Below are 12,156 nucleotides of genomic sequence, written 5' to 3'. Positions count from 1 at the left end.
AGATTTCAGTGACCATGTTTTTATAATGATAAAAATAACATGCAGATGGGAAAATGTTAAACCATTCAATAGAGTAGCTACCCCTCAAAAGTCTCCAGAGTTAACATGTTTCTTGTTTGTTTTTCCAGAAGTCACTATGTACCTGAAATACATATATAACATATAAAAATATGTATCAGTAACTTTTATATATATAAATAACTTTTAAAAGGCTCATCTGTATTAGATGATTACTTTTTAAAAATTACGTATTTATTGACTTGTCAGAGAGAGAGCACAAACAAAGGGAGCGGCAGCCAGAGGGAGAAGCAGGCTCCCCGCTGAGCAAGGGGCCAGATGCAGGGCTCCATCCCAGGACCCTGGGATCATGACCTGAGCCGAAGGCAGACGCTTAAACACCTGAGCCACCCAGGTGTCCCACATTATTACTTTTTTAAAGTATAGATGGAATAATTCATTTTGTTAATGGTTGTATAATATTCTGTTATAGGGTTAGTCTCTTATTAACAAATTCCCTATTACAAAACATTTAGGTTTTCTTCAATTTTTTATTTCAAAAGTTTATTTTTGTGCTTACTTTGCCATCTTTTATAAAAGTATTACCTCCAGAGTGATCAGTGCAGTGTCTGGCATAGTAGGTACTCAATGAATATTAATTCCCTTTCCCTTCATATGTAATTTATTATTTATTTTTTAGGAATGAGGATACTTTCTGTTAAGCCATCTACACTTTCTTAATATGGGACCTGGCCAACCAACTGAGGTGAGATATATCCTTTGCAGCTATGGAAAAGATTTTATCTGTGAGGAGGTAATTGACATTTGTATAATTTCTAGCCCGCGATTATTAGAACTCAATTTAGAACTCAAATTACACAACCTACCTGGGGTGCATCAGTGGTTTTATCTTGGTAGATAAAAGATGACACCTTTAGTAAATAAGAAGGAAGCTTTTGGTAATCCCTCTAGTTTCAGGTTTATACAGTTTTAAAAAAGCCCTATTTATTGTGGTTCTTTTGCAAATGCACAGGACTAAATCTCATACCTGCAGGATGCATGTCTAATTTCTGTATTTGGAAAAAATAGGAGAAAGACAATTCCAGTAGAACTTCTCAAAGTATAAGATGGAGATGGAGGGACAATCCTGATTTGTAGGCAGATATGGCAAAGGCAGAAAATAAAAACAAAAGTAAAATTCATGGTAATCCTAGTAAGAAGGAGGAAATGGCACAGCATTGGTAAATACATAACATGCAGATGGGATAAATATAGATGGGCAGAAAATGATTGTAAGTGAAATTGTTCCAGGAATGTCACAGATTTCCAGCTAGGGGGGATTAGTGTGTGCAGCTGTTGAATGGGGGTGCTCATCTCATTCTTGAGCTCTCAGGTTCCACTTGTTGGGCAATAAATGCCTTTTGGGTGAGTGGTGTGATATTCTCACCTGGAGAAGCCAATCATTTTACTGTTCTGGGGTGGGGTGGAAGGATTAAAAAAACCAAAAGCTCCATTTCATTATTTAACAATTCTTGGCTAAGCATATACCATTTCAGTTAAACTTTAAAAATATTATTAGAACAAGTGATACAATAAAATTGTATGTAGTGTATTTTTGTTTGTTTGTTTCAACTTGATCACCTAAGGCTACACTACCAAGATGTTTTCCAAAATTTAGAGTAATGCTTTAAAATTTTTATTTATTTATTTATCTGAGAGAGCAAGCACGAGCAGGGGTGGGGAGACGCAGAGGGAAAGGGAGAAGACTCACCACCTAATAGGGAGCCTGATGCAGGCTTTCCGGGCTCAACCCCACGACCCTGGGATCATTTCCCCAGCGGAAGGCAGACGCTTAACAGACTGAGCCACCCAGGCGCCCTTAGAGTAATACTTTTAGCTGCTTACCAAACTGTTCTCCTGCTTCAGATTTTAAAAGATGTGAGGACTAACCAGCTTATAATAACAGCAAGGAAATCCTCTTCTAAGAAAATACTTTTTTTCACAGTCTTTAATGAGCTTTCTTTATGATCTTGTTTCTTGGGGGAAAGAAGTATTTTTCAAGAGGAAGTGATCAAGGATTATTCCAAAGTGTATCCTAGTGGCTAGTTTATTTAAATTATGAAAATTCATTAAAATAACCTTTATACGACTTTTATTACATTACCAACACGTTCTGTTTCCATAGTTTAATAAGCGCACACAGGGTCAAAGATAGTAAGAAAATTATTATTCCTTCTGAAGAGTGTAAGAGTATCAGTCTAAAAGGTGCTGTAAAAATGAATTGAGTATTTGAAATGTATGTAGGTCTGTTAATTCACCCTGAGGGCGTGTACTCATTCTGGGACTTTGATATCATAAGCATTCTACCCCTCCTACATTATGCTACATGTCACGGTCATTAGATCGCCCTTTGATGTAGGGTTAATTTCAGCATATCCAAATACCATCAGTTATGAATGATAACTATGGGCGTGTCATTGAGAGTTCTAGCATCCTTAGTTTAATGATTACTAATTTGGTACATATTTTGCCAACTTAGAACACTCACAAAGTACAAAGCTTAGCACAAATATCTGTTTCTCCAGTTACCCTTATCATAGCTCTATCCTTGGTGAAGATTAGACGAATCGAGTATGCCATCTCTACTGCTGCTATTCTGAGGGGCTCGGGTGCCAATTACCGGTTCCTTAGAATTTGCCCGTAATTGACTATGTCCCACAATAGGTAACTCTGGAAGTGACAGGCAGCCTCAAGTGTGGTTCTCCCGCCTGTCGATTGGGCCTTGCAGGAAGCTCCGCCTCATCAACTCAGCCAAGGGCGGCAGTTGGTCCGGCGTCGGTGAGTGGCGGGTCTTAGCTCCGCCCCGGCCGTCCGCTGCGCTGCCTGGGTCGGCGCCGTTTCCAGTTGAGAGATGGCGGCCGCCGCAGGTAGATCGCTCCTGCTGCTCCTCTCCTCCCGGGGCGGCGGCGGGGGCGCCGGCGGCTGCGGAGCGCTGACTGCCGGCTGCTTCCCCGGGCTGGGCGTCAGCCGCCACCGGCAGCAGCAGCACCACCGGACGGTGAGCTAGCGCGCCCGGCGGCTCCGGGGAGGGCGGGGCGGCGCTGGCGTGTGGGAGCCGCCGGCGGGCAGGCCGCCGGGGCAGCGGGCGAGTTACCTCAACTCGCGGCCGCTCCCGAGCTTGCCGGGCACCGAGTAGCCGCCGTGCCCTTCAGGCGCCTGCGGCGGCGACCAGGAAGGGAGGGAGGGCGGAGGAAGCCGAGTGGAGGAGGAGGAGGGGCGATGGCGGGGATGTTCCCGCAGGACCCGGGGCACCAGGGCGGGGAAGGGACGGGACTTGAACCTCTCACTGACTCGCCCCCGATCTCGGTCCCTCCCTCCTTTTTTTTTTTTTTTCTAACAGCTCTGCCCCATCGCTCGCGAACTGAGCCCCGTGCAAGTTGTCCCCTTTCCCTCCTCCTCCGGGCGGGTTGGGGTGTCCTGAGTTGCCGCGGCTGCCTAGGGTATGTGTCAGGAGAGTGGCAGTGCCATGCTTCTGGGCACTGTCTCCGGAGAGCAGCCCAGGACCCCAGCGGGGCCGCTCCCTCGTCCTCTCTCGGCCCTGTGGGAACGGGCAAGAGGGATAATCAAACTTTATCCCCCTCCGTGACTTCTGCGTGTGTGGGCACGGGGAAGAGCCCCCTCGCGATGGATGCTGCATTGCTTCAGGAGGCAAGCTCCATCCCCTCAGGTCCTTAAAGGTCCTCGGTGGTCGTTTTGGAGGACTGGTTTATCAGCTTGTTCACGCGTGCCTGAAGAAGGAAGGGTGGGCAGCAGGCGGAGGGGAAGTGAATAAGGCAAGTTGTTCACAGAGGCAGGGATTTGGTGGTTGAATTAACCAGTTATTGCTGGATTTCATTGGCTGGCGACGAAGGAGAGTTTCTGTTTGAACAGCCTTGGGATGTATTTGTGAGTGATCGTGAGTTCTTTTTTCATTTGCAAGAGATCAACTTGGCATGGAGTTCTTGACCTAACAAGTCAGCGGGTTCTTTTTCCTTGGACTTTCTAGACCCATTTGTGTTGGTCTCTGGCCAACTGTGAGCGAAAGAGTGTAGATTTTGTTTCCTAGGGCTAAGTTGTATAGTGTGGTAATGAGGGAATCACTGCAGACGGCCTGATAGAAGAAAGTAGTACCTTCAGATCTCCGCAAATACATCCACCTGTCTTATTCTGATCGCATAGCTCTTGAGAGGAAGCTGAACTGGAGGTTTTCAGAGAGGATACCCCAAGACTGTTGATGACATGAAATTGTATGAAAGAGCTATGAAAAGAACTAATGCTCTGTAAATGCAAGATGATATTATTAGTCACACGTATGGATCCTATCCTCATTCTTGTGAAGAAAATTTGTACTTCATATTTGGCATACTGACATATTGCTTTGCTGAAGCTTTTGGGTGAGAGCCGAGCTTTTCCACAGTTCAGTTTAGATTTGCATGTTTCATAGCCTCCATTTATGTGTTTTGTTTTCCTAAAAACATAAAGCCATCCAAAAATCTGATGGCATTCCCCTCTCTCTCAAACTATTTAAAGACTTACCAAGTTGTCTTTATCCCTGTATTTTGCTAATACATCTTTTGACTTTGCACAGTTTGTTTTTAAGGCTATTTGGGTGTGGTATTCATTTAGCATTTTTAAATTTGTGCCTTGTATATTTTCCACTATGCGAATCTGTCAGGCTGTGAGTGTCTTCCTTGTGTGGGTACTTCATGAAAGTGTTCTTCTGTGCTATTCTGGGGTGGGTAAAAGTGATGTGCTGAATTTATAACTGAAAGCACAGTTAAAGTGAAGTGTTATTTCTGAAGGGCTGAGGTGTTATCATGGGAATGTTGACTTGTAAATGAACTTAGAATTGTACGATTTTGAAAAAAGTTGTACCTGATTATTGAAAATATATGAACAGGTTTTTTTTTCTTTTTCTACGATTGCTCTGAAGGCATCCTGTATATAGCTGTCTCCATCTGTTATTCTGTGATTCCTCACAAGACTCAGTTTGAAAGGTATCTCTTCGAGATTTAACTCTTGACATTTTACGCCTGAAATTGAGGCTCAGAAAGGGAGGCTCAGAAAGGGGAGGGACTTGGCCAGGATTACACAGCTAATATGCAACAGTTTTAGGATTCCCACCCACCCTAGATATTCTGACCCCCTTATCGTGTTCTTTTCATTCTAAAGTACAATTGCTCCTTCATAATATTCTCCTCCTTTTCAAAACTACTGTTAGGAAAGTATTGGTATTTTAAAGTCCCATGAATGGGAATTCTCCTGTAAGTAGATGTTGTTGGAGGCAGAGTTGTTGAATGAGGCAAATATGGGAACAAACAACTTGCTCTTATAAAGGTCCCTGAGTGACACTAAGGTTGAATCTTGCATAGGACACATTCTGTGCATGTGCAGCAGATGGCACTCTGCATTGGACTAGATCACAAACCCAGCTTGTGCCACTTTTGTTCTGCTGTAGTAGGTACAGTAAATTAGAGCCAGGGGGACATAACCAATTATGGCGCTCGTTAATTTTTTGCTTGAGATGCACGCGTTTTGAAATCTTTTCCAAGTTCACAGAATGAGTCCAAAGCAATACAGTTCAGCTCATTGGTAAATGTGGTTTCGAAGTTATAAGACATAACTTGTCCCTTCCCCACCTTCCTCATTAGAAGATCATACAACTGAGTAAATAGAAATAAAGGTGCAGGGGCTTATTCAATATTTTTAGCACCATCTAGCGTAATTTTTCCTTTCTTGTGTGAAGAGCCTGCTATTGCTCCTCAGCTTGTGACTGTAACAAAGACTGATGTAAAATATTTGTTGCATGCCTTTCTGTGTGGTTAGTGAAGGTGGCTGCTATTTTCAAGGATGATACTTTGAGGGGAAACTGCCTTTCATCGTGAGCTGGGTAATTGCTTTGCTAAATCAAACTGTCTCACCTCTGATTATGAAAGCCTGACTGTTAACATTTCCTAGTGGTCAACAGCTATGCTGAATTACTAAATCTCTTGCTTAAGCGTGCCATTGGACTGTTATAGTTTGTGGCCGCCCCTCTCTATTTTACACATTATAGTTCTTTGGCAGTGATAGCATTTCAGTTAAACTTGAGAATTTTAACTGAGGTTATATTACCTGACACAGAGGCAAGTCCCAGTTCTTTAATTGGGTTTCTCATGGTCTGGCCCGTCTTACTTAGCCAGATCCATCCCAGCACAAATACTCCACTGTACTTAAGCCAATGTTCTGTATATCTATACTAAATGTTTATGTAGTTCTTGCAACTGAATTTCAGTCTTAATCACTCCTCTAACCTCGAAGGTCCATTTCAGGTAAGAGACTGTGACCTATGACTCCTCTTTGATGCTAACCTCCTCACTTCACAGATGAGGAAACAGACCTAATGGCAACTGAGGGAAGTGACTTATTAGGTGATGTGTGTGGTTTATGACATCTGAGATTAAAATTCTTTAAATGGAGGTGGATTCAAGATGTTCTAGTCAGAATCTTAATTTGTGTGATTCCTGGCTCTTAATCCCCTTCTGTTCTATTCTGTCCTGTCTAAATTCTGATAGGATTTATTATTAGCAGGACACAGATTGATACTGACTTGTCTTGTTATCTAAATATTTCATTTGTGGGTACCTCATCTTACAGGAGAGGTAGGACAGTATTGCTTTTTTGTCTCTCATAGACTCCAACACAGTGCTAGGTATATAGGTGACACTCAAACATGCATTAATTGAATATGTACCTTTTTGTCTGCTTGCCAGTGAGAAGGTATGCTCATCCACTCCCCGAGCACCCTGTCCCCAGTTTGACTTGTTTAATGGTCTGTTACTTGAGTACCCATATTTGGGTAGTTGCTTTAACTTTGGTATTGCCAGTACGGTCTTTGATTGTATATTATACTTCTTTATGGTAGTATACCCATAGAGTGGGTACCTTTGGATTAGCTCTGTGGTGGTACTTGCTTTCTGCCCAAAGCCCAGCAAAAGTATGATTAATAGAAATATATGATTGAATCAGGTTCTAGAGTTTTTTTAGTCTACTACAATACTAAGATTTTGATAGTTCTGGATAAATATTTAGAACAGACCTTTAAAATTTACTTTTATTATTATTGTTATTTTCTGTTGAAATATAGTTGACACACAATGTTACATTAGTTCCAAGAGCAGACTTGTTTTTAAGGAAGCAACCATCCTTTTTTTTTTTTTTAACGATTTTATTTATTTATTTGAGAGAGAGAAAGAGTGAGAGAGAGCATGAGTGGGGGGCGGAGGCAGAGGGAGAGGGAAAGCAGACTCCCCCCCCCCTCAGATTTATAAATTTGGATTTATTCAACAGATTCTGATTATTTGAACTTCTCTAAGTCCCAGGGGGTTCTATTTTATGCTTTATGGAGCTCTACTCCAAGAGGAAATCTAAGTAGAGAATGCAGCATCAAGAATGGTGTATATCAAAGATAACAAAAAAGATCATTTTTGGTTTTGGGGCTACCTCATGTTTGAAATCCAGAGTGGTCATGGTCTTCTGCAATAGCACTTCATTGATACCATTATCTGAATAACTGCAGAGATGTTGCTTTCATTTTTTTTTTTTTTTAAAGATTTATTTACTTACTTGAGAGAGAAAGAGAGTATGAGATAGGGGAGGGGCAGAGGGAGAGGGAGAGGGAGAGGGAGAGGGAGAGGGAGAGGGAATGGGAATCCTTAAAGACTCCCTGCTGAGCACGGAGCCTGACCTGGGGCTCTATCCCAGGACCCTGAGATCATGACCTGAGCCTAAATCAAGAGCTGGACACTTAACCGACTAAGCCACGCAGGCACCCCTTATTGCTTTTTTATATTCTTTGTGCCTCTGTGGGTTTTCTTAAAAATTACTGTTTTGTTTTTTTTTTTTTATGATTAAGGACAACACTACCTTTTAAGATCTTGAGATAATCACTTAAGGGAATCCTCTATTTGACTGATTAATGCTCATGGATATTTTACAACTACTGGAATAACATGTTATTAGGAAAACTAAGATGTTACCATGGAGGACATGTACTTAAAAGAATTGTAGACTTGAGATCTCAAAAAGACTGTAGGTTAAGGAACTAGTGCAAGAGTGGTGAAAGGGCTTTAACCTTGGCAGCCCAGCAAGTTACTAAGAGCTGAAAATGGCTCCCCCATCTGCTGGCTTTTACATTCAATTCTTTTCCTACGAAATTACACAATTGTGTGTTTTGTTTTAAAAACTGTTAAGCAGAGCTGGGTTTTAAAAAGTGAATTGGGGCTATATTCTTTCAGTAAGTGCCTAAACTCAAACCCAGTATTGAATAATTACTCCATGATTTAGGTCAAGCTTGATGACACATGTTAAAAAAAAAAAACACAACAAAAACTAGTCCTGTGCATGTTGAATATGCAAGAGAAACTGTCCATTTAATTATTTAACTGCAATTTGTTAAATGCTTGCAGTGAGAAAGCCTGTGTAACATGAAAATTGACTTCAAGCAAAGTAATTTTAGTAAGTTTAGTGAATTATTAACCCATAAACTGTGTATGGGCTTGAATCTTTATATATATATATATATATATATTTATTTTTAAAGATTTTATTTATTAGAAAGCACAGTGGAGGGAGGGGGAAGGGGAGAGGGAGAAGGAGAGGCAGACTCCCCACTGAGCAGGGAGCCTCATGTGCGGCTTGATCCCAGGTCCGTGGGATGATGACCTGAGCTGAAGGCAGCTGTTTTACCAACTGAGCCACTAGGCACTCCGAATCTTTTATTTTGATAAAAATATAACTTGGTAAATTATATCACCAGCTGGGCCTAATAACATGCTAAAACTGAACTTTTTCTAATGCGGTTCTGGAAAAAAACAGAAAATATGACATTGCATTTTGACATCTCTCTTAAAAATAAGAGCCTTTTCCAATGGTTCTTTAAGGACATTGATAGTGTTTATTAATCAAAAGAGTGGGGTGTTTACCTCTTATACCTTGTTACTGAAGTTTTCAGTTTTTACTATTTATCATTTATTCTTTGGGGAGCATTTGTAATAATCACCAAAGAATTGCTGAGGAATCCATGTGTATGAGGCTATCCAGAGGATATTCTCCTGTGTAGTCTTAAACTTTACTGCCTTATAGATTACAAGATTCTTTAGACTTCTTTTTTTGCCTTCTAAGAGAGGCAACGTTGTACTTCTTATCTACAGTACGTGGTGTTACAGGATGTTTAAGAGTATTAATATCCCCTTTAAACTTTAGAGAAAGTTAATGTGACTGATTTTTTTGTGAACAGGAGAGTTAATAGGTTAGCTTGAACTGCCTGACCTGTATGTAGAGGAGTAGATATAGAAGGAAGCATCTAAGATCTGAGGGTATTGTTTTACCTCATTTAATTCTCACCATAACCCTATGAGAGCCATTATTATCCCAGTTTTATAGATGAGGACATTGAGGATGAGGTAGGCTCATTTCTTCTTAAGTGTCATAAACTGTTTTAATGCTAAGGATACAGCAGTGGACACATGTTTTGGAGGTGAGATTTAAGTCTAGGTCTGGCGCTGTGTCAGTGTGAGGCCTCCTTCCCTTCTGTCTTCTCCTCAGCCATGTTTCTTTCTCAAGCATCTCCTGCAGTTTTCTTCCAAGAGATCTCACCACCTTTCTGACTACATTTCTGAAATCTCTTTCTCCATCCTCTCCTCCAGGTATTAGGTAATAAGGGTCTAAGGTATTGCTAACTTAGGATCTTTGTAATTTAGCTAAGGATTCTAGAAAGTCCCACCCATTATCAAGCATTGCTTCTATAGCACATTTATAACGTTGTCTAGCGTACTCCACAACAACTCTTCAGGCGAAATACTACCCCCATTGTACAGATGAGAAAATGAAGACCTAGTAAGAGTAAGTAACCTGGAGCCATTCAGAAAATATCTATTGAACTACTGTTTATAACACGCTGTGCTGGGAAAGAGAGATGCCTCTGAGGTGGTCCAAAGAGGTCACAGTTTGGCCAGGAGACACCGACAAGCAAGACTGTAACTGGTTATGCTTTTCTTCACCCCTTACAGGGGTTCAGTAGGGGCATTTAGACCTACTCAAAACAATTGGGGAAGGCTTCACAAGGGAGGCCTCACTTAAGCTGAAACAGGTGGAAATATAATGTGTGGGGGACTGGAAAGGTGTAGTTCACATTCTAGAGAGCATCACCATCTGACATGACAGTCTGAGGGAGGAAGATGTATTTGAGAAATAGCCAGTAGTTTGTTATAACTGGAGTATGAGCAAGAATAGGCAGAGGTTAGGCTGGACAGTAGTAGTGATACCAGTAATAATTAATATTAAGTGCACCATGTGTTATGCACTTTACATAGGTAATCTCATTTAATTCTTGTGACACCCTGTGGTTAGGTACTGTTACTATCCTCCTTTTATAGGTAGTGAAACTGAGTTATCTTAGATCTCTGGATTTGCCCAGGATCACAGCTGGTGAGTGACAGTCAGTAAATGACTTGCTCAGGATCACACAGCTGCGACTGGTCTACCTGGCAAATAAACCCAAGGGGTCTGGCTCCAGCGCCTATGTCTTAACTACTGTGCTGTGGTGAGTGAATCAGACTGTGAAGGGACTTGTGAAGGAGTTGGAATTTTATTATGTAGGTCAGTCGTTTTTTTTTTTTTTTTTAACTCAACCCACAGTAGAAATACATTTTATATCATGACCCAGAATGTGCATGTGTGCGTAAAAGTAGGAAAAGTTTCACGAAACAGTATTTTTACTATGTATGAGGCATACATAGTTTCTGTGCTGTTTTCCTGAAGAAATACTGGTGGGGACCCATTTAAATTGATGCTACGATTTAAGCCATGGTTTGGAAAAATACTGCTGGTCAATAGGTGAGTGTCTGAAGAATTTCAATGAGGTGAATCACATGATCAGTTTGTGCTTTTTGTTAGGTTACAATAGCAGCTGTGTGAAGGCTGAATTGGAGAGAATGGGACCAGAAAAGCCAAGAGGCCAATAAGGGACATCTTAATGGACCAGGCAAAAGATGCCTGAATGAGGACAGTAGCATTGGGGCTAGAGAAAAGGAATAGAGAGAAGGCAGATTTAGGAAATAGAATTGATAGAACTTGATGATTGGATGTGGACTATCACTCAGCTGGTACTGGGTAGAAAGGTAATTCATTTCAAGGACTGTCTGATTCTGTTAATACTCAGGTGCTGAAACTTTGTTTCTGGACCTTCTCTGTGTGTTTCTCTTTACAGTCATGTTAAATATGTTTCATTGTTGTGACTGTTGTACCTCTACTTTTGTATATAAAAATGTGCTGACTTGGTTTAATGATTTTTAAATTTGTATATCAGATGCCCACCTTATCCTCATTTTCCTGCCCTCCTCCCCAACCCATACCATCAGAATCTGAAAGATTTGCATACCAGTATGGGAAAAGTTTACAAAAGCATGATGAGCATTCAATAAATCTTTGTTGAAAGTGTGTGTTCTGTGTATTATACTCTTCCAAAGCAGAAACTCTTCACATTACATTAATTAGAGGAATATTTTTGAGCAATTTCCTTTGACTTTGTTCTCGACTTCAATTTTCCACTTTTGTAATATTTGTTTACCTTTAGGGAATATTGAGCATTGTATGTTTGGTGGTCTTTTATATTTAAAACAAACATCTAGCTATTCTTAAGCATGAAACCTTTTCTTAGTAAAATTTTAGCAACCTTCCTTTTCACATTAGAAATGAAGATACGAGATTCCTACTGCTTCTGCCCCCCCAGTTCCTCAAGAGAAGTATAAAAAATAAAACCACATAATAATCGAGAACGAGTTATATGGAATGATTCCCTAGTATTTTAATTGATTTACTGGATTGCTTTATTTAGAAAGCATATGTTCTTTGGTCTTCTAGGTGTACAAAGGTAAGTATTTATTTGATACCTATGACAATTTTTTATTTGTTTTTAAAAAATATTTTATTAGACAGTGCATGCAGGGGTGCATGAGTGAGCAGGAGAGGGGCAGAGGAAGAGGGAGAGAGAGAATCTCAAGCAGACTGTGTGCTGAGCTCCATCCCACAATCCCGAGATCATGACCTGAACTGAAATCAAGAGTTAGCCAATTAACCATC

General features: G+C 40.9%; 1 protein-coding gene across 1 annotated transcript in view; it reads left to right on the top strand.

The window, feature by feature from the left end:
* Positions 1–2,882: 2,882 nt before the first annotated feature.
* MCU (mitochondrial calcium uniporter) overlaps positions 2,883–12,156 on the top strand; it is a 188,632-nt gene continuing 179,358 nt past the window's right edge. The window contains exon 1 of the mRNA XM_026504434.3: positions 2,883–3,055. Within this exon, the coding sequence (XP_026360219.1) occupies positions 2,909–3,055 (147 nt within the window). The 5' untranslated portion in view covers positions 2,883–2,908. The remainder of the gene's footprint in view (positions 3,056–12,156) is intronic.

Source organism: Ursus arctos, unplaced genomic scaffold (genome assembly GCF_023065955.2).
Source record: "Ursus arctos isolate Adak ecotype North America unplaced genomic scaffold, UrsArc2.0 scaffold_7, whole genome shotgun sequence".
Lineage (NCBI taxonomy): Eukaryota > Metazoa > Chordata > Mammalia > Carnivora > Ursidae > Ursus > Ursus arctos.
This window is presented reverse-complemented; position numbering and strand designations above follow the sequence as displayed.